This window comes from Haliaeetus albicilla, chromosome 25, assembly GCF_947461875.1.
Source record: "Haliaeetus albicilla chromosome 25, bHalAlb1.1, whole genome shotgun sequence".
NCBI lineage: Eukaryota > Metazoa > Chordata > Aves > Accipitriformes > Accipitridae > Haliaeetus > Haliaeetus albicilla.
Genome location: NC_091507.1, coordinates 21,823,314 through 21,845,277, shown reverse-complemented (window position 1 = coordinate 21,845,277; position 21,964 = coordinate 21,823,314). Strand labels below are relative to the sequence as shown.

The following is a 21,964-nucleotide window of genomic DNA, read 5'->3' as shown; positions in this document are numbered from 1 at the left end:
TTGTTTTGGGTTTTTTTGCCAGGCCATTAAGGTAAAGTTGAAGAGCCAATGGTACCATCTGCAGCTATAGTGAAGGCATGAAAGCATTTTTAATTTTTCTTCAAAGTTCCCTGGACCCAGTTGGGAAGGATTTTAGGGAGATGTTCAAAGTACTGCATGCTGCAGTGGCTTATACTGATCCATTGCAACTTTTAATGGTGTATAGGTGTATTGGAAATACCTTTGCTGCATTGTTGCAGTTCGTTCTACTTTTTCCCTGTTTTCTGTTCTAATAAGCAGCTCAGCCACAGCATTTGTTATTTTGTCCCTTTCTATTCTCCCATTTCCTAGAGAGTATTTTGCTTTTCAGAAAGAGTTTGGCCAGGGTTCCTCGTTAGCTGTGAGATCACATGAACCTGGGAGGTATAGCGGGAGCTCTGCCAGCCTGTCTGCCTTCATTTTGCTGCCTGTTCTGTGCTTGGAGTGGTCCTTGCCAAGGGAGAGCCAAACACCCGTAATCTGTACAAAGAAGCAAGGGCTTTTTAAGATTAAGTTGAGGGAAGCTACACCTGCTTCGTTCTGAAGTGTGTTCAGAACACTTTCATGGTAAGATGGGGTGCGTGTAAACTGAAATCTGGAGTTTCCTCAAATGGTTGCATTTTTATGTTGCATAGGCAGGTATGAAATTACTCTCTAGCAACATTAAGCCAGTAAAAGTTAACACTTTCTTGGGTTTATATATTTTAATATTATATAGTTATAGATGTCCTTTTGTTTATAATCTGTTTGGAATATATAGCCATTTAATCAGAAGAGAAAGCAGTAACACTTAGTTTATTATGAAAATTAATAGCTTTTGTGATATTTCTGAATGTAATGAATCTTTCTCTTTTGATTTAAATAATGCTTCACTTTTCAGATATTCTCCATGCAGTATGAAACATTAGAAACTTGCTGAAACTAAAGTAGGAAAGCTTTGTCAATTCTGTTTAGTCCCTGACACAAGTACCTTTGTACTTTTGGTGCCTCAGGTGGCTCCAAAGAAATTGGAAAAGTGCCTAAGCAGCAGTGTAATTGAAATTCAGGAGGGGTTACGCGTCTAACCTGTTTAGGCATTCTGTAAATCCCATTTTTCAGCATATCTTTGTAAATCTGCTTGATGATAATATCTAAATAGGAAAAACCAAACTCTATAATAGAAACTCGCTTATTCTTCCTTCTGACAGGGTAGTGCATGACCTTAAACATCTCATGCTTCCAATGTGCCCCCCTATGTAATGAAGAGCAGTTGCATGGCAAGTTTAGAGTTCTTCCTTGCTTGTTGCCTCCTCTGCTTCTGTAATGGCAGACTGCTTGCTGGATTTGGCACTCACTCTTAAGGCCGTGGAGAAGTTGTGAAGGTAAACATTAGGTCTTGCATAGGTGCAACAGAAACCATCTGAGCTACAAGGTTTCACATACTGCCTTAATATCATTTCAGTGTCACCTACACATCTCTAGGGTAAAAAGTGGTGGGTTAGATTGACTCGCTGGCTTCCAGCTGAATGGTGTGTCATGGAAATGAATTGTATTGTCTCTGTTCTAGCCAATACGTAGATTAGATGTTGGGTTTGGTTGTTGCCTCTGGCTCTGAGGAATTACTCAGGGCTGTTTCATGCAAATGCACAGATTTGCTGGTGGTAATCAATGCACTCTCTTTAAGTTTTAGAAAGTCAAACCATCTCTACGTGGGAGTAGGGAGCTTTGATAACAGAAATATTGGAAAACAATGAAATAAATAAATTTAAGGGTTTTTTCAAGTCTATTTTTGCATTTTGCTGTAGCGACAACAGGTGTTAATGTCCACGAGTAAGGTGCATAGAAATCTTCCTGCCGCTGAAAATAGCTGTCTAGGAACTCCTTTTGTTCATTATTCAGAGGTACAAACTGCTGACTAGATGCATACTGATATGTCTGGGTTTCTTTGCTGTTTTAGAGTTGACTAGAATTGGTTAAATGGCCAACTGTCAAAGGAAAACCTTTTCCTCCAGCTAAAAATACTGTGTTTGTTTTAACTGCTAGAGGCTAAAGAGAGTTTATTTAATTTGAGCATGCAATTTAAGTTACTTAGTGAGCAGTTTTATTTTCTTAGCTCAGCTTATCAGATCTGCTTAAGCCTATTTGTTGATCGTAAGGTACATTAGAAAAATTGTGATTCTTTAAAATTATTTGTTGCAGAAAATTAGATTATTGCTTGTAATCTTAAAATGTCATCTAAACTAATTATTGAACAGATTAATATATTTTCCATTAACCATTAGTAAACGACTTTATATGAGAGAGGAGGGGAATAAATTTGATAGTGCATCTGGAGTCTGTCAGTTTAAGCTTTCTGCTGTCAAATTTGTGTGACCTGTTTTGTAAAGGCTTACCTGGGGAAATGTACTTTTGCTAATTACTAAGTGTGTGGAGGGAGGGAGGGAAGGCTCTGTGGTAGCCCTGCAGCATGTGTGACTTCCATCCAAGAATCATCTTGGGGAAAAACAGCTACACTGAAAATGATGGATTGAGTGGAAAATAAGCTGCTTCGGTTTAACTGCTGCCAAGACCTGTCCAAAAGGTGAAGGTTCCAGGGAAACCACATCAATGTTGCTCCTGCTGAGGTTTCTGTGAGGTGGGGAGCAGGTCCTTGAAAAACCAGGCAGTCTTGCCAGCTGCTTCTGTTTCTAGTAGGGTGTGTGGATACATGCATGAGGTTGTGTATGTGTAGAGAAGTATTGGGGACCTCTGTAATGACTTGCCAAAAAATCCAATTGGAACAAGGCTGGTGGGCCTAGAAGCAGTCAGCTCCCTTAATGCTGCTGAAGGCGTCTTCACTAGCACTCTGTGTGTTGGGGACAGGGGTTTTTTCCAGGAGAAATCCTAGAAGCTTCTTTTTCCACATAGGCAAGGCTTGCAGTCAGAGGAGTGGGGGGAAAAATACAGCAAAAATGCCCCGTTGCACATGTTAAAGAAGCTGGTTTACTTTTTTTTGCTTTCCCTATTACTGCTTATTTTGAGAAATGCCTCTCATTTTAGAACATATAGTGTATGTTCTAGGACTATACTATATAGAAACTTGCTGTTCCATCTGTGTGCTCTAGTATGTTTTTGTATATTTTCAGCTCTGAGCAATAGTACGATGTGGTGTATTGCATACCCTGGCATATTTCATTCCACAGAAATCATCTGTGCCTCCCCTTTTCACTGTTGCAAAACACATTTGCATAGGAAGGCTATAAATGAGGTTCTAGAACATATCACAGTGGTGTATGTGTGTGCAGCCAGGACCGGTTCCAAAGGGAGCAGCTGGGTTGTTTTCCCATTTTACCAGCTAGTGGGGTTCAGCAGGGCTGCTGGGCTCGCTTTTGTTCACTGCACTGCAAAGGAAAAGGCTCACCAGCAGCACACAGGAAAGAGCAGTGCCAATGTTTGGGGGACTTCAGTAGTGTTTAGGTGTTTAAGTCCAAGAGGGTGTCCCTCATTCTCTTTGTAATTCCTTCAGTAGTTTTTCTGGTGAGGACTGAGCTACCTGGGGTTGATGGATCCCCTTGACTTTGCCCAGCGCTGCTGCCTTCTTGAGAAGGCTGTCTGCAGTTTGGTGTTTGCAATGCTCTTGAGCTGCTACGTGTGCCCAGTACACACTTTGCTGAGCTTCTCAAAAGGTAGGATGGTCAGCTTCATCCAGACTGGATACAGAGGCATTGGGGTTTCCGACATACATCCTAGCGAAGTGATTGGAGCACTTGCACAGAAAAAGGGAGTGCTCTTCAGTTTCTTCCTCAGCCTAGAGGACTGGGTGGATGCTCAGCCAACCAGCTGCTGGGTTCTTCCTGGGTGAAGACACTGTCCTGAAGGAGTCAAGATTCACTAGACCAGAGGGGGGGGTGGCAAGGGGCAACTTGGTTACCTGCCGAGTCAATGAGGCCCTAACTTGTAAAATGGGAGTTTTGAGTTTTGCTCTGTTTCCAGTAGCATTTATACATCTAATAAATAATCGCTTGATATGTGATCCATAATCAGTGCCTGGAGCAGGGCTCCTGTTCTCATCTGATTGCATTTTAAAAGAAGGAATTGCGTAGGTGTCGAAAGCTGGGCAAGGGCTGGGATTGTGAGCCCTGATCATGATATGTGCCTTTCAGCAGGCAGATGAAACACCAGTCTCTCCAGAAAGAGGGATGGAGCTGAGCTTACCCCTCTGTCATTGTCTTTGGTTTGGTTAGATGGAGCCTGCCAGGAATGTGGATTGTCCTGTGTCCCTCTCACAAGGCCTCAATTCTTCTTGTGCTCCACTTAGGGAATTTAGACTCCAGTAGATTCTATTATGGAAGGCAAATGCTGGGTGTCTTCGGCCAAAATCCTTTGGGATCCTTGTTCTTAACATTTAATAGGTCCACATGTGATCATCTTGTTCTCTGTGAAGTTGTGAAGAACTTCTGCTTGGTGTGATCTGGCTGGTTATTAGTCACTGCTGTTTGGTTGGTTGTTTTTTTGTTGTTTTTTTTTTTATTTTAAAATCTGTGTAATTGTTAAAGAGGGAAAATAAATTTAAAGAGCAAAAGGGGTATAATAAACTTCTTCATTGCATGAACTTGAAGACTGTTTGAATGCTTTTACTGGCAGAATTCCTGTTGACTGGTTCTGTTAGCTCAGTGTATATAATATTCCTAGAAGATGTAATATAAATATGTTGTCTCCAAATGACAACCAGAAGTCATTGCTATTCTTTTATCCGTCTTTTTGTTGGTATCATTTTCTTTTTGGAGGGATGAGTAGAGAGCAAATGCCCATTTAAAAGTTTTGTTCCTTTCAGTTCTGGTTTTGCAGTGACTGGGATGCAGAGATAGATGCTGTAAGTATTTTCTGCTGCTGTGCCTGGCCCTTTAATCTCTTCTAAGAAATTGAATCTTGCCCTTCCATGCCCAGTAGATGTTGCTGTTGAATCAGTAACACCAAAAGGGGACAAGAGGAAAAAAATCTTTCAGACCTCAGAAAGTATGGTAAATATTCTGTTATCTTATCCAGACAAAAGAGGTCTAATTAAAAAAAAAAAAATAAAAAAATCAATGCCCCTAATATTTTCATTTATATATATCGGCTTGAGAATCTACAGCATAAATGAGAAGTAAGCATTTTGCATGTAACTTTGAGTTGCAGGTTTAATGTCCTGTGGAAGAACTGCAGGGAAAGAGGATTTTCTACCTTGCATCTCCATTATGGTTTTACTAAATATTTATATTTTGTCCTCTCATCCTAAGAAGCATAAATCCTGTCAGTCATGGTGATATCTATATAGCACGATAGAATTTTGCAAAGCTATGCTATATGGTAAAAATAGGCATTCCTGTAGCCTCTCCAAGTCAGCATTGTTCCTTGGAGCTGGGGCCTTGTCAGGTTGCTGGAACACCTTTTAGGATGAAAACCCATGACACAGGGTGGGGTTTGTTTGCTTTTATTGAAGGAGACAAAGCAGGTGAGGCAGGTCACTTTGGGAGAGGAGACTGAAAGAGGATAAAGAGGAAAACATTTAAAGGTGACATGTTTCCTTTAGCAGCACCTGTTCGGTAAGGTTATGTGCAGAGGAAGCTTTTTTTAAATTATTTTTTAATGCAGTCTGGTCTTCTAACAGAATTTGAGGAATAATTTGTTATTGTTCAGAAAAAATGTGTGAATAAAATATTGAGTAAACAAGTAATCTCATTGCTGAATTTTCTTCCCTGTTATATGGGAAAACATCTGCAGCTATTGGTTTCCTTGGAAACAAATTCACTGCAAAAGCTAAATGCACTGCACCAAGCCTCTCAATTTTACTGCATTTGAGAAGAGTTTAACATGCACACTTGGACCTTTTTACTACCTTTGTTTCTTAAATGCTGTGTCATTTATACTGTTTCACATAAAACACCTGAACAAAGGAGATGTGCAACATGCTTTGGATTTTGGACAGAACAGCAAGAAAGGTTGGTATTTACAAGCCGAAACATGGACTCTGTGTGTGTGTGTGTGTATATATATATATTTACTTACAGCATCTAGTTTTCTGAACACTTATTTTTAAAGTCTTCCCTTTTAAAGCTCAATGCTATTGTTGCATATTGTTGCAGTCTTGGCTGTTTCTTGGAGTTGGAGATCAGAAAGCTGCTGAAAGGAATTGCGGGTACATTTGCCTCATAATAGGATTTTGGCAGGACGTTGGTTTTATTTGTAGTTTATTTAAGTAATTCAAGATGGGATACATATATGTGTTCTCACAGATTAGTATTTTTGTTCTGGCTGTGAGAGGAGTATGATTTCATATATTGTGTTAGAAGATTTTAGTGATGCTTATGATTAGCTTCAACTGTTCAAGCCAAAACCAAATCTGTGCAACAGTGTGGTTATGTAATTATATCAGGAAAAATTAATTTAAAACTTACTTGCATTATTGTACTTTTAACAAAGCTTCTCTTTCTTAGCAAGTATTGCATAAGAATTTGATTGGGTTTTGGCCAGTATGTTTAACATAGCTTCGTGTGTGTACCTGGGTCACAAGGACATGAGGTGGAAGTCCCATTTGTGACTGTTTCTGTTAGTAAAACAGGTTCCCATATATACTGGAAAAATAACATATAGTACTGAGAAGACTACGCTGTATAGAAAAACACTTAACCCATGTTGACAAAACATTGGCTGTAGCTTGTCAAATTATAGAGACATCTGGCAGTGATTCCATGGTGGGATTGCTTGCTAAAATAGGCTTTTAAATGTTTCATAAACTCCTTTTCCTTTCTAAACGGAGACAGCTGTTCACATGAAATGACATATAAGTTTAGTCACTAGGCCCTTTGCATTTGGGATTTTATTCATGAGTATTAAACAACCTTTGAATCTAAGACCTTACTGTGTTTCCCCCCACAGATAATGTTGCCTGTCTTTGCTGAGGTATATCTTTTTAAAGAGTTCTCCCTTTAGAAAGGACTTGAAGTGAAGTTTTCATGGATTTTCTTTTATTACTATTAGCTTTGGATGCTCTAAGTTACTAATATTACATTAGAATGGTCCATGTGCTCTGTGTGTACAAACTGAGCCTGTTTGGGGATTGAGGAGGTAGGGAGAGCAGGAGATACTCTCTTTTCCATGAGAAACTAGTCTTCAGTTTTAAATACTGTTTTGCAAATGTATGAAAATATTTATTTTATTGTAAAGCAAACAGTGCAGGTCCTTGAACAGCATGCTGCCTAATCCCATGAAAGCAATAAAATTAAAGTTAAACCATCTAATAACATAACTACTTCTACTTTTTGAGAGTTGTTTACCTTCAACCCGTTACTACACCACTGCTAATTACTCTACAAGGCATCCCATTTGCACATACATGTGACAATGAAGAGAAATCTGATGTTTAGAAAGATGAAGTAGGATAACAGTTTTTACAGGAAACATCGTGTTACGGAAAGCTTTTGGGTAGTTAGAGAATATCTGACCTCTGTATTTGATAACATCATTTCAAACATAATTTGCTAGGTTGTTTATTTTTATGCATTTCTCTGGTTTTACCTAGTACAGCTTTCCAGCCAAAGTTAGTGATTTTTGCTTTTGTAGCAGGTGATCCTAGCAAAGGCAGATGCAACCATACTAATAACCACAGATGCAAAGGTGGCTGTTTCCTTAATGCCTTACCCTGTTTCTCTGAAGCGTTGGTCAAGATCTTGAAGGAAGTAAATGGCTCTTAAGGGGATGCTAATACAGATCAGTCTCTAAGGACCAAGGAGACTGTTTTCCTTTCATGTGTGTTGGTGTGGTATAGCTAAAGTTTCAAATCAGGCTTTCCAGTGCATGGTATCTGGCATCCTCAAGCCTCCTCTTATGCTGCCCTTTGGAATTGCAGCTTTTAAATTACATTTCATAATTCTAGCCTCCCTGTTCTCTCAGCTGCTCTTTTGTGCTCTGCTGGTGCATTGACAGTATTCGTCTCTGAAAGTGGTCTTCCTCTTGGGTACACGGGTGGGAATGGTGAAGAGGATCAAAATGTTCTTCTTCAGAGATCCAGGCATTGCCATGAAGCATACAGGAACATGATTGGAGACTGGTCCATTATACATCTGCTGTCTTAGAAAGGGGCATATGGTTCCATAATTCTTTCTTTCTTTGAAGTCCTTTCCAGGCCTAACACCCTGGCAATAATCATGCAGAAGTGTTTTATGCTATGACAATCATATGACCATGTGTGATGAAATAGTGTGAGATGCTGCTTTTTGTCTGACATACTCATTTATTTTTCCTTTACTTTCTTGGAAATTTTTGTGTACTTCTGAATTTTTTTGTTAAGTAATTATTTTTTTCAATGTTGTCATAAATAACATCTGACTGGAGCTGAACCAAAACTGGCATTGTAGATATGCCCTTTGAATCAGCACATCCAAGTTGCACGACTGTTTCAGTAGGCACTCAGCTGTTAACCTTTTGAAAGGAACTCAGTGCTACGGTTCAATATTGATGTGGTAGTTTACATCTGATGAGTAAATGCAGATGGGTAAGTGGCAGAAGTGTGGCACAGGACAGCACTGATGTTCTGAGCCTCTGGGGAGGAGCTGGCAGCTGAAGGAGTAAGTAATTTTCAGCCTGTTGAATTTGCTCTCCTAAAGAGAGAAACTCTGAGAGCAAAACTTCGCAGAAAGAAACGTGAAGAACTTGAGAAATGGAGAGAGTAGAGAACCTGAAATTTTGTGGAAATCTCACTTCAAACTTTGTTTAGGTCTCATAAAACATGACATAATTCAACGAGCAACAGAACTCAGTGCAAGAACAGTGTGATTACAAAGCAACTGTTGAGAATACCAGTGTTGAAGATATTTTGGTGCAGCAGTTGGTACATCCTGGTGGTTATTAGTTACCAATAACTGTGCAGCTGACCTGACAGCATTGGGTAGGGTTGGAAACAATGAGTCTCATGAGTTGGAATAAGAAATGCTGTACTGTGCTCTGGGGATGAGTCTCTCTGTGAGCCTGTCCCTCTGTGTTAATCTTTGTGGATTTATGGAGCGAGCTCTTGGTTGCAGTTGCAACCAAAACTCAAAAGATGTTTTTTAAAGTATTCAGATGTTATAAAGCTTAAAAAATTATTTGAAGCCCATGCAACCTTTTATGTGTAATAGGTGGTTTGTCAAAAAACACTTTTTTACTGCATTTTAAAGGCAAAGAAAGTGAAAATAAACAGCATTGCATTAAGCTTGTCACTGACAAAAGAATCCTTGTTATGGATTAGAAATAGCTGTAGAGTGAAGGAGAGAAAATAAAAGAAACCAACAGCAGTACATAATCAAAATAACCAGGAAATGTATACATGCATGTTTACATTTTTCTTTCAAAAGCAGTAACTATTCAGTACTGTGGTCCTTTAAGAAAACTAACAGCAATACTTTCAGAAGCCTATTAAAGCAAAAATTGAATTCTTTCTGTTTCAAGAAAGCATGAAATGGTGGTTTGGATGTGGCTTACAAGGTAAAGAAGCCTAGATGACATTTTCCTTTCTGACACCTTTACCATAATGAAAGTGGAGAAAGTATAAAGAAGAGCAGTTGTTTTCTCTCATCTACTGAAGTATTGTGCAGGCCAGCTCCCAGGAAAGATCAATTTATTTGGCTAGTTTGGGAAGTAACATCATCTGTGAAGAAAGTCAAATGTGAAAAAAAAGATGGGATCTGAAAATGTTCATTATTTCATATTCTAATTAAAAAAAACCCAAATCATTGTGAACTGGACATAGAGATTTTTGCTTTTCAAGAAGTGAAAAAGTTGTAATTGTCTGCAAAAGCCTTTTTTTCAGAGACTTTTTTTTTCTCTTCCCCCTACCTGGAATCTCCTGCCACTTTTAACAAGATTTGACCTGGTGTTTCTCTCCTGTATTAAGCATCCATCAACACAAATAACCAGACTAAGAAAATAATGGTATTTTATTTACTGAGGATTGTATGCAATAAAATAGATGGGGGAATTGGCCTGTTAAGGAAACATACACAGAGAAGTTTTCAAGCTTTGTTGTGAAAGACACAAAGGTACCATTGAAGGACCTGCAGTCAGGGTGAGTGTTCTGCAGCAAGACTGAGATCTTGTTCGGGTTTTGGCCTCTTTGGCTGCAGGCTAAATACCCTTGTGGTTGTTGGAAATGATTTTCCTATTCCTGGATGTTTTTTGAGACTTCTTAAATTTTCCTGTTCTGCATCAAGACAAAGCCAAGTCCTTTAACAGCGCTTGGGGTGCAGTCCAGGAGGGAGGCCAGCACCCAGGGCAGAATAGTAAGTAGCCTTGGGGGGGCATGTCTGCTGGAGGTGGGTAGCTTAGCCAGACCAGTCACAAACTGCGTTTTCCCGTGTCCTCAGTGCATTCTCTGAGTATTGCACTATTTCCCTTTCTGAAAAGGGAAAATCTTTCTGTCACCCTAAAGCTCCAGTGGATGCTACATTTTAAAAGATGTACAAGTGGAAAAGGGCAGTCAAATTTTAAGATACAGCCCATTAAAAAATAGTTCCAAATTAGAGTTGACATCCTTCTACTCTGTCCTTCATCTGTGATAAAACTTCTCAGCCTGTTCCTCAGGGGTAAGCACTTCAGTTTTATTCTGTGCAATCAAATTGAATGGTCCTGGAAATACCCTACTTTTTTTTACTCTGAATACTTTTTAGATTGCTGATTGTATGTAAAATTAACAATTATAAGTGACAGTTAAACATCACATTTTGTTACAGAGTAATTTCCTGAGAATGTTTTAAATCAGCCCTGACTCTTGAATGGTAGACCTGTTTAACTTCTATGTGTACGGCCAGTTCTTTTGAAATAGTGATTTTTGCAAAGTGGGGCATGTAATAAAATTTGGACTTTTCTTAATACTCCGAATCTGAACACATACAAAAGGGGATTGATTTAAAGTCTAATACTTTTTAGGAGAGCTCAAATGTTTGAGCTTTAAAAAATGTTGGACAGACTTTTGGGGGGGAGGGGAGGGATTAATTTTATGAATCCTCACCCTGCATTTCCTTTGAAAAGAAAACCACCCTGACAAGACAAAAGATGTGTGTTTTCTGGATCAATTTCATTTCTGCATTTAAATACAGAATACTAACTGTGAGAGACTATGACATCTCTGCATCTGGACTCTACCACCTATTTAATTATCATGGTACCTTTCAATATCTGATCTTCTAAAACAAGAGCTCCCCCATTTCCCCTTTTTTCTAGGTTTAAAGTACTGTGGTTTCATGTTTTGCGGGGTCGGAGTAGTTTCCCTTGTGTGGCCTTTCCTTTAATACATATACATACACATACCTGTGGAAATGCCCCAAAGAAGAAAATAACAGTGATACTTCATTTCTTTCCATATTACTTCTGTTTACAGCAAGTTCTTTCCTGGCTTACCTGTATGCTTTCCTATCTTTGGTCTTCCTAACTTCCTACAGAAAGTGCTTCTTTCTTCTATAAAGATATCTTAGTAAACTTAGAAAGTTAGGGTCTTGCTTGGCACTGCCCTGGTGAAAAGGGAACATTCATTCACTGCCATGCCTGCTTTTAGAGGAGTGCAGCTGCTGGCACATCTGGGTGGTTCAGATCCTCAGACTGCAGAGGGATAAAGGGCTGGAGCAGGGGCAATTGGAGGTGTTACACTAAATAAACTCTTTCAAGGCTGTTGGCTCTGCAGTGATTACTTAATCCCATGTGGCAAAAGAGGAGGATGAAGAAGAAAACTGAATGAAGCGGTTACTGGGAAACTTGGCACTCTTCAGAAACACAGAAGATTGGTGGAAGAGATTCAAATGACACTTCATTCATCTCCTTCATACAAGCAAGAGAGGCTGGGGAAAAAGACACTGCCTGTTATGCTAGGAAATATTGAAATCTTTGATCTGGTCAATCATTTTAAGTTCAGGCTGAAGAGCCTAACTATAAAACTTCACAGAAGTATGAGGAATGCTGCTGTAGTGTAAAACTGAGATACAGGACGTGAAGGAAATGCAGAAGAGTTAGTGGCTAAGCTAAGCTTCAAGAACTAATCTTGTTTGTTTGTTGGTTTTTTTAAGGGGAGGCTAGACTGCAATTGATAACGGGGAAGGAAGGATATTTAGGGAAGAAGACTGAAAGTAGCGGGAGCTGGACTGTAGCAAGATGGGGCTGAATTGGGGAAGGGGCCACCAAATAGAAATGAGTATGTTGCATTTCATCCATCTTCTACTACTTCTCAGCCATGGGCCTGAGCAATAATGGAAAGGAAGGGGAGCATTTAGGTACAAAGAGGGTGAGGGTGAAGCTTTTCCCCTCCTGCTGAACACTTGGTCTGGGTACCACCCTGGCCTGGTCCCTGTGCGTGGCTTACACACATCCTAGACAAGGGAGCATGGACAGCAGCTGCCAGGCCTTTTTTTCCCTGTATGGCACTTACTTTCTCAAAGGAAATTATTACTGAGGTTGACCTGACACTGAAGACTCAAGAGAGGTTTGGTATATTAGTAGATTAGTAAAACAAGGGATAATTTTCATGGAATTCCTATGTTAAATGCTCCTGCACATCTGAAGGCTCCTGTAGTCTGTGTTCCTATACGAATCTTGTCTGTACTCTGGCTTTGTATGAGTGTTTGAGTGTCAAGTTTTTAAGGAGAAAAGACTTCTACTTTTTCTTTTCCGTCCTGCATGTATTTGCAGCGTAATGACTTGTACAATGCGAAGTTCTCTGTATTCCTTGAGATTGTGAATCTAGGAACAATTTTCTCCTTGTGAAAGAGTGAGGTGTTGCCAAAACCAGAATACTGCCATCTCTGCTTATGAATCCCAGTTTCAAATCCCAGATGCTTTACATAATAAAGCCTAACTGGGCTGATTACCAAGAGAACTCAGTCATTCAGAAAAATAAAAGGGAAAAATCCCTTTGCTTCATGAGGGAAGAACTGGTGCCAAGAGAAGGTTGAAATGTTAAAAATGCATTTTCTGTTGGATCTTTCATATTGACTGTCCTCTCTCCCCTTTCTTTTCCCTTTTATTTAAGGCTGGGGATCAGTATTGCTCTTGTGCAGTGGGTATATGTGGAAGTTTTTTTGTAGGATCTGTGAGGACCTAGATTATGAAAACCACATTCAACGGGGTCTCTTCCCGCTCTGCAGGACCCCAGCTTAGGTAAGTCTTTCTGGCTATATCTGCAGTGTCTTGGGACAGCGGTGGTGATGTGGATACCTGTAGCTTCATTGCTTACACTGCGTATAGAATTTCGTCACATGTGATGTTGGGGCCATCCAGAAAAGAGCGCGGTTGACTTGCCTGCCTGATACCACGTGGTATCACTGGAAAGCCGTATGGGATGTTTGGCAGAGGATTCAGCTGCATAGCATAACCATCCATATGTTCTGCCCGTTCCCTTCGCAGCAAGCAATGTGGTAGGGCCCATACAAAGCAGCAGGGAAACCTGTATGTGTTTTAATTTGTTGTAGTCCTATTTTGTGTTCTATAAATAGTATTTCTTCTGCTGCAGCTGCTCTTAGAGAAATTAAGCTCCTATGGGTTAAAATGGAAGCCCTTTTGTGGATTGATAGAAATGGAGAGTTGCTTTAGGTGGTCAGTTTTCTGTGGGTGGAGGGGAGTTACTGGTGGAGTAAAGCAGGGATTTCTGCAGGAGGTTCAGCTATGCAGCATAATCCTAAATGAGCTGGAAACAGAAAGGAAGCGTAGAAAGACGAAACTTGGAAATATGTGAAATTATTCAAAATAGTCAAAGTCAATGCTGAATGCAAACAGTTGGAGGATAAATTGGTGATGCTAAGTAACTGATCAGTAGAGAAGGTGAAATTAATTGTTTGCACAGAATGATACATATGAGAAAAGACAACACTATTCCCTAAGCTAGCTGTTACCCTCAGTAAGAGACCTTGACTGATTGTGGGTAGTTTCCTGAAAACAGCAGCAGCTCAGTCGGCACTTTGTGTTGGTCCGAAAGGCAAACAGAGCATTACAAACCACTGAGAGGGAAACCAAGAGCAACAAAATCCTTATGTCACTGTGTAATCTCTGCTGTGCCTATTTCTTGAGTACCATGTCCAGTTTTGTTCGCTTTGTTAGAGTAGAATTAGGGTATGTGGAGGCATGGCGAAGGCGGTCAGAGGTGTGGGGTTGCTTTTGTACGAATAGGAACTAATTAGTGTAGGAAATTTTCTGTCTGGAAAAAAGGCAATTGGAGGGGACATAATATCACCTACAGTGGAGGTCTGTATAGTCATGAATGGCTTGTGGAAGTGAATAGAGTGTTTATTTCCTGGTTTTTTTCCACTGCTTCACAAAAGGCAAACTGGGGCACCCAGAAAAATTTCAGGAAGGTAGTTTAAATAAAAGCAGTTTTTCACACAGCACGTAGTTAAATTTTGGAACTCATTGACAACAGATATTATGGAGATCAGAGTAAAGTTAGCTGGGAAATCTTTAGGTATATTGTTGCAAGTATCTTTTGCTCAGGCAAAACTCTTTACATGATTATATGTTAATGACTTATGGTTACTGCTTTCACTCCTCACATGAGAGGATAGTTGTGTATTACTTCCAGAACATTTCCAAAATAGCTACAATTTCTTGAAAAACTAGGTGATGCTTTTTGGCTTGAGCTGTTTGAAAATGAGAGATGTGTGGTGTTGCTTTGTTTGAACAGGCTTTGCTGGAAACCACAGCCAAAACCAGAGCAAAGTAGAGTACTGAGGGGAAAAAAATAATGTTGTTGTGGCTTTCAAACCCAATAGAAGTTTAGAAAAAAATCATACAAACCTGCAGAAATCAGGTCAAATATTACATCAATGTAGTCCTGGAATTTGATTGATTAAATTGTGCAATACATTTGCTCCTTGATTATTATCTTTGCTGTTTCACTGAAAGAAATAGGAGTATAGACGATTTGACAAAGTATTTTTACTGCATTTTAAACATCTAAGACAGAACTGAAAGGCTGTGTGTTCCTCAAATTTCTTTGTGAAAGTATTTTTACACAGTGCTATACTTCAGTTTGAATTCCTCTGTTGCAGCAGGGCCTTGCTTGGGACTACTGAAGATTTTTTGCTAGAGGTGATAATTTAGCTAAATAATTTAGTTAAAAAACAGAATTCCAGAAGCAGCTTGAATTTTTCAGTAAAAACAAAATATATATAATAAAAATAATCACATTTTACCTGAAAAGTGAAAACATCTTCTATTGTGTTTACAGACTCTCAGTGCTAGAACTGGACATCAGTCCTTTTACTCTCAAATTTTAGTTTAGCATGAGGTGTGTCAGGCTGAAATGGCATGTTCAACTCCCTAATATGAACATTGTGATGACCTGCAAAGGTGTGGGGCGTCAGGTACAAGCTTCAAGAGAGCAAAAGTGCAGTGGCTCGTCGCAGAGCTATACTGCTGCTGTTATTTCGAGGACTGTTTTGATTCCCTGTGTAGCTCATGGTAAGATACTGGTTTGATTTTTGTTGCAAGAAAGCTCAGTTGGCTCCTCTTGTTAAGAGTTGATTTTAATTAGTTTAAGGTCTGTTTCTTTACTCTGACTCAAGGTTATTCATGAAACCATGGGTGATCCAGTTTCAAACCAGCAGGGATCCTAATCCCACATTCTGGTTAAGTATTTTGAAAATACTGTATCTCTATTTCCTTCAGTAGAGAAACTATGCCTAAGCTATATCACTCCAGACAAGGCTGCCTTATTTCTATGAATGAACATGATTAAACAAGTACGTGGTTACCCCACTTTTAGGTAAACTAACTTTCAGTCCAGCTAACTGAAACCTTTCACTTTGATGCTCTGCTCATGCCTTGCATATTTTGAATTTGTTCAAAGGTGTAGAAAGCATATATAAAGTGGCAATGTTGGTATAACTGAGTTTTGACTTGAGTATTAGGGTTCTCCATTCATTTTGCACAAGTATAAATACATATTATGTGATGTGATCCTGAAAGTTGACTGGCTGATGTGATAAAATTCATCAGTACATTTATATCTTTTCATTTGTTATTTCACTGAGAAAACACCATGGAAAGATGGACCTTATGATATATGGGAGTCTTAAGCAGTTTTCTGATTCTCCAAGGAAAACAGGAAATTGCTATTGAATTGAGGCAGGACACTTGAGGAAAGCTGGGATTGAACTAGTATCTTTTATTGCAGTAGATGCTTATGAATGAATATGTCTCCTGCACTTCTTGCTACACCGGGAAATAGTGTAATCTTACAAGTGAACTTGGCTGTTCCACATATGCTAAAATGTCTTAGGCCTTTAACTTGCTGCAGTCAATAAGTCCCATTGACTTCCTGACATCTGGAGCTCTCCCTGGGCTATCTTTGGATGTGGTGCTCTGTCCCATAGCCTTTGTTTCAAAACAAGCCTCAGCTATCCATACACACCCGTGGACTTGCACGCCTTTTCTAGTTCCTTTGCTTCTGGTTCACCACCTGAATGGCCAGAGCCTGACCTGGTGATCGTGGTCTTGCTGCAGATCACTTGTTCCTTTCCAAAAATGCAATCTTAAATGGCAGTCAGATAAACAAAATATTTTTTGCATATGAAGTTTCTATAGATGCTGTATTTCTATGGTAATACTTTGTTATGCAAAAGCTTGACTGAAGACTTCAATTTTCATTTCTATTAGTATAGAAATGGAAATATATATGACTTTAGTCATATATAATACATGGAGCTGCTGTAGGCCCGTCATACTTGGAGTGGAAATGATGTGGGACTTTTTATAAATTAATAGTTAAATATGATCTCAATTAATTTTATTGACAGAGGAAGCCCAGATAGATTGATGGGTCCTCTTAAAATATTTTTAGTTCATGTCCTCCCTAATGTTATTGTTGAGAGTTATGAACAAATCTTCATAGGTATTCACATATTTTCCTGGGAAGGACTGCTGCTTTTTGCCTGCTGTATGTAAGCTGTAGAAAAGAATCTTTATCCTAAATAACACAGTGTTTCTAAGTGTGCAGGAAAACATCCCTTTTTCTTTTAGCCATAGATAGCCTTTTATTTATTTTAATGGCTAAAATATAAGCGGACATAGCTAAAACCAATAGGCTTATTAGAAGACTGAGAGAATTCAGCTGACCATCAGCACAAAAAATGCCAATAGTGAGATTTAGTAGGCATTGAGATAATCTTGAAGAAGGGAAGTGTTAAAAGCCTCATAGTTTGAAACTTGTAAAACAGTCTGTATAAAAGCACTGAAAATTACGAGGAGCAGTTATATAGAGAGGCATTGTACGGCTTTCAGTCCTGTAGGATTTTCTATATCCCTAAAAGTTTTCCAGTGGTGGTGTACCCTCTCTAACAAATGAAGTTTACTGGCTATTAGGCTTGCTTTTCCTAGTTACCTTCTACAGCAGTTCTCTTGTATATACCCCATATGCCTCGTGGGGTCCACAGATCCTGACTCTAAAACCCCTTTGCCTAACGTGGTAATAGAGATTTCATGGAAATCTGGATTTTGTGGAGTTACGGAGACTGCTGTTGCACAACCTTTAAGCAGTCAAGCTCCTCCAAATAGCCCAGAAGATGGCTGTGGTTATTTCAGTGTTTAAAGGAAATCTGAAGTCCTCAACCTTCAAAAATGAACATTTCAAACTGAATGCGAAGGCATCGTGCGGGCTGGTGAGAGCGGAATAGCCTTGGCGTTGTCAGCAGGAAGGGATTTTGCTCCACAGCTACTCACCCTGCAGCAAGCTGGCAAGAAGGTAGAAGGGAGCCTAGTGTTCATGTAAGCATGAGGATGGGGCTTTCTGCAAGCTCCAGCTGCTCGCCGTTCCCTCGCCACGCTGTCGATTCAGCGCAGCCCTTCCCAGCGCTCGCTGCAGGCTGGGAGAGACTGGCGATACGTCGGCTAATCAGCGCTTCGTATTAATTCCAGCATTTGAGGACTCCACTGCGGGCAAACCCATACGCAGAGGAGGGGAGAGAAGTTTGAAGCGGTCCTGCTGTCATTAACATTCACTGCTCTGGCTTCAAGCAGCGCCCGCCTCGCCCAGGCGCTGCCAGGAGGGAACGTGCACTCCTGCCTCCCTTTGTGCCGACTGGGATCCGTGTGGAGTAATTGAAATGCAGAGCTGCAAAGCACTGCTGTAGTGGTCTGCTTTGGGGTCCCCCCCTGCTTTCATTCTTGGAGTAGGGGGAGCATGTTTGCTGTGGATTCTTTTTGTTTTACCAGAGAATGAGATGCTGGCTGAAAATTGAAGAAATGGCCCTAGAAGAATTGATGCAAAGATTAAATGCGGTTTCCCAGTGCGCTGGTAGGAGGAGCTGCTGGTCTTAAATAATGTGTTGTGTGGATGCTGTTAGTGATTTTGTAGGATTTACAGAAAAGCCTGGTAATCTGACTAGCATTCTTTATGCATGTTCACATTAATAGGAAAGAAAATGTTAAGAGCTTTTGTCACCAGGTTAAACTTTTGTTTATATTAACACTAATTAACATTTTTAGTGCTTAGATATTCATGAGGCAAGCTTTAGAAGGTCCTCTTGAATAGTTTTGGGTAGCTGCTAGCCCAGTCAAATACTCTAAATGGGTCTCGATTTCTTTTTTATCTCTGACTCAGCTGTAGCTAAGAAGTGGGGAGAATTACCGATTTGTCTAGCGGAACGGGTCTAATGTGAAGCAGTGAAAAGCTCGGCTAACAGTAAGGCACTGCAAGCCAGTATTTTGGGTGGGTCTAAATTGCACTTTCATGAGAATGAAGAGTTGAATGCATTAATTGTGGTAAATGTAGTTTACATCTGTATGGATTAAAAATTGCAGCAGATCTGCTAAAATGGTTTTGGCACTGTAGAAAGATTCTTATGATTTCTGGGAGACTTTCTTATTTTCTTGAAAATGTAAATGCTTATGTGTTCAAAACTAGAACTAAACAGCATTGTACAGTAAGGTGATCTGTGATGAGATCTAGGAAGGTTTTCCTGGCTATTGCTTATGCAGAGATGTAAATGTATTTCAGAATAAAAAGTTACCTGGAAAGAGAAGAAATGTGGATTTTGCATCCTTTGAAACTGTTTCTTTTGCCTGTTATTCTTAGTCTGTTGACAGATGTCAGAAGTCTTGCATCTTCTTGTCATCTGAGGCAAACTGGTGGTTTGCTGATACAGAATATTTAAGGTTTTATTCATTGCAGTATCAAAACTTGGAATTTTTCTTCCCATTTCCCTGGTCCTCTGTTTCCGAAGGGTGACTTTTTCAGCTTCTTCAATTTCCATGTGTTAAAGGAGATAATTAGCAAGATGGCTGATGCTGTAGTCCGATGAACAGATAGATTAAATGACAAATGTGGAATGGGCAGATTAGCTGCATCAGTTCTCCTGGATAGGGGAAGTAGGTATTTTACCTTCTTAGTAACATTTTTTTGGGGGGGGAAAGCAAGACTTAATCCAATGAGAACAAGCAATAAATTACAAGTAAAGGTCACCATACATACTATTTTCTCCTTCCTTGTTTTTCCTATGCACTTTTCCCCTGATTATCTTCCTATCTTCAAACATGTCTTTATTAAATGTTCGGATATTTATTTCATTGTCTGTTGTGATTTTCTGAATGTTTAAGAAGAAAGCCAGCCTGATCTTTGCTAGGGCATGCTGTCTTTTGCAGTTTATTTTAATAAGTCATACATTACTTTTTCCACTTCCTTACAATTGTTGCTGTAGTTTTTCTGAGGCAAGATAAATTTTAATAACATATGGTAGAATTAGTTAGGAATATGGGAGCCTTTTCTTCCTGAATTGAAGTAGAAGGAGCCTCTGGACTGGCAGCAGGCTCACTGGTTTGCCCATGACACCGCCTGTCTCAGCTGTGCAGATGCAGGTACACCGTGACCTTCATGTAAGCCAGCAGCAGCTCCAAATGCTGTTTTCACACTTGCCGGCAGGCTCTGACTGTGTCCTGATATTTACCTTGTTAAACTTGCATATTCTTCAAAAAAAGCAGCTGTTACTTCACTGCCAATTTCATGTTCATGTGGTTTAGCTGATCCCTCTCCTCCCCCTTCGCTTTCTGTCTCTTCCTCTCTGTAATCATCCCTGTGCAGGTGTTCCCAAGCCAAAGGCACCTCTTTTCTACAGCCAGTGGTTGTATTTATAGGTGGCTGTTTAGGTTTCCGTTTTTTCTTTTTTTCCTCTCTTTCCTTTCAGGTTGCTTAGACCATTTCTCTGTTGCTGTCTCCCATTCTTGGGTTATACTCTGTCCTTGGGTCAAATTATCTACTGTCTGGCTTCACAGCTGTCTTTCTGTTGACTCAGAAATCTTTCCTAAGCAGAGATTTCCTTAACAGCCCAAGATCCTGTGCAGGATTTTTCCAAGCCATTTTTCAATAGCTGCCTGCTTGGGAGTAATTGAAATGCAAAGGTTCCCCTGGCTGCCCCATAGTGCAGCTATCCACCTTCAGGCATCAAGGGATTTTCTCCTTTCTAGGAACTGAGGAAAAAGACTATTCCTCTTCCTTCGCTTGTTCTTCTGAATGATACTGCAGGCAGGCTGAGATTCATCCCAGGTAGTTTTAAGCATCTAAGTCAGAAGAGGAATTCCCCTAAAATCCATGTGCGCTGAAAGGAGAGAAGGGGGCACATTCAGAAAGGAAGTCCTTCCCCCTTCCGAGGTGCACTCATCTTTCCCTTGGCTGGGCAGGGGTGCAGGAAGCCTGGAGTAGCTCAGCTCCTAACCTAGCATCTCCCCAATGCCTAAAGTTAGGTATGGTAAATCTGGATTTGTCTGTAATCTTTTGCTGTTTTACCACAACAGCCTTTCCACCTCTGGCTGCTGTCCCGCTAGCAAGTCCCCCTGCATCAGTCTGGCACTGACACAGCCTTTCTGGGCTACTCGTCCATCACTGCCACACCAGCACTTTCCTCAGCGGTCCTTGTGCTCCCTCTGCTCTGACTAAATTCCGATGTGCTCATGCTCCCAGCCCTTACTCTCTCACAGGATCCCTCGAGTGCCTTCCTCTGCTACATTTTACAAATCTGGACAGCTTTTGCTGGCAAAGCTTTGGTTATTTATCATCTTGCTCACCTTCACTTTAGCATCACATGCCTCACAGATACATTATCTTCTGCTTCTGGACACATTTAGCTATTAAGATCATAAAGATCATGCTCTTTAGTTTAACATTATCATCCTCTTCATATCCCTTCTCTGACTCCTGCTCTACAGTTCAAAAGAACCTTCTACCCTGTGCTCTTCCAACAACTAAAAAGGGTGGTCCCATGGCATCTTCCTTTGTTTTTTCCCCACATACACTCCTCAGACCTCCTGGTCACTTCCCTTCTATCAAATGGCCTCCTGGACTTGGATGACCAGACTATTGCTTTCCCTGTTTTCACATAAATCCTTAAAACAAGGCAGAATTGATTTAAAGAAATTCTCTATTTCTGCCTAAGGTTTTTTTTTCCCCCCCCATTAGAATTGTGGTATTTTTTTTCAGGAAAACTGTGAAATGATTATTGGTACTATAGTATCAATACTATATATCATAGTTTTTACTTTTCTTCCTCTTCTTCAGTTCTGTTGCTGTGTTAAATTAGACCCTCTTCCACAAATTGCTGTTCATGGATGGAATTTGCCCACTCCGAGGAACAGTAGCTCAGAGAATGAAGCCCCAGATTACAAATAGTTCTAGTCTGGGACCTCACACATTGTCCATATTACTGTCTGCTGTGGGTTGTCTGCTTAGGACTCCTTTTGCTCTGGCTGATACAGAAACAGCGTTAGGGCACCAGCTCTTTCTGTCAGTCACTACTTGCGTTCACATCGGCACTGAGCTGGGAAGCTTTACAGTGACGGTGTTGTCTAATTCATGCAAACAGGCAATACAAGTCTGACATTCCCAGCCTTAAGCCTGTGGTAGCCCCACTAAATGGTTTCTTTCCACCTTGGAAACAGGTCACTATTACAGCTACTATCCGTTTCCTCTCCTTTAACAAAAGTTTAGCACTTTGCGAAAAGAAGAAAC

General features: G+C 40.1%; 1 protein-coding gene across 15 annotated transcripts in view; it reads left to right on the top strand.

Moving 5' to 3' along the window:
• Nucleotides 1-21,964, top strand: part of MCF2L (MCF.2 cell line derived transforming sequence like) — a 158,879-nt gene that overhangs the window by 15,308 nt on the left and 121,607 nt on the right. Inside the window, exon 1 of one of the 15 annotated variants that reach the window (XM_069770239.1) lies at nt 8,001-8,103. The exons of 13 other annotated variants lie outside the window; for them this stretch is intronic. Coding sequence is in view for 1 of the 2 variants with exons in the window: in XM_069770233.1 (XP_069626334.1) it covers nt 18,184-18,262 (79 nt within the window). In the remaining variant the exon portion in view is untranslated. Of the gene's footprint in view, nt 1-8,000; nt 8,104-17,729; nt 18,263-21,964 lie in introns of those variants that run through there. One more of the 15 variants, XM_069770233.1, reaches the window with a different exon arrangement.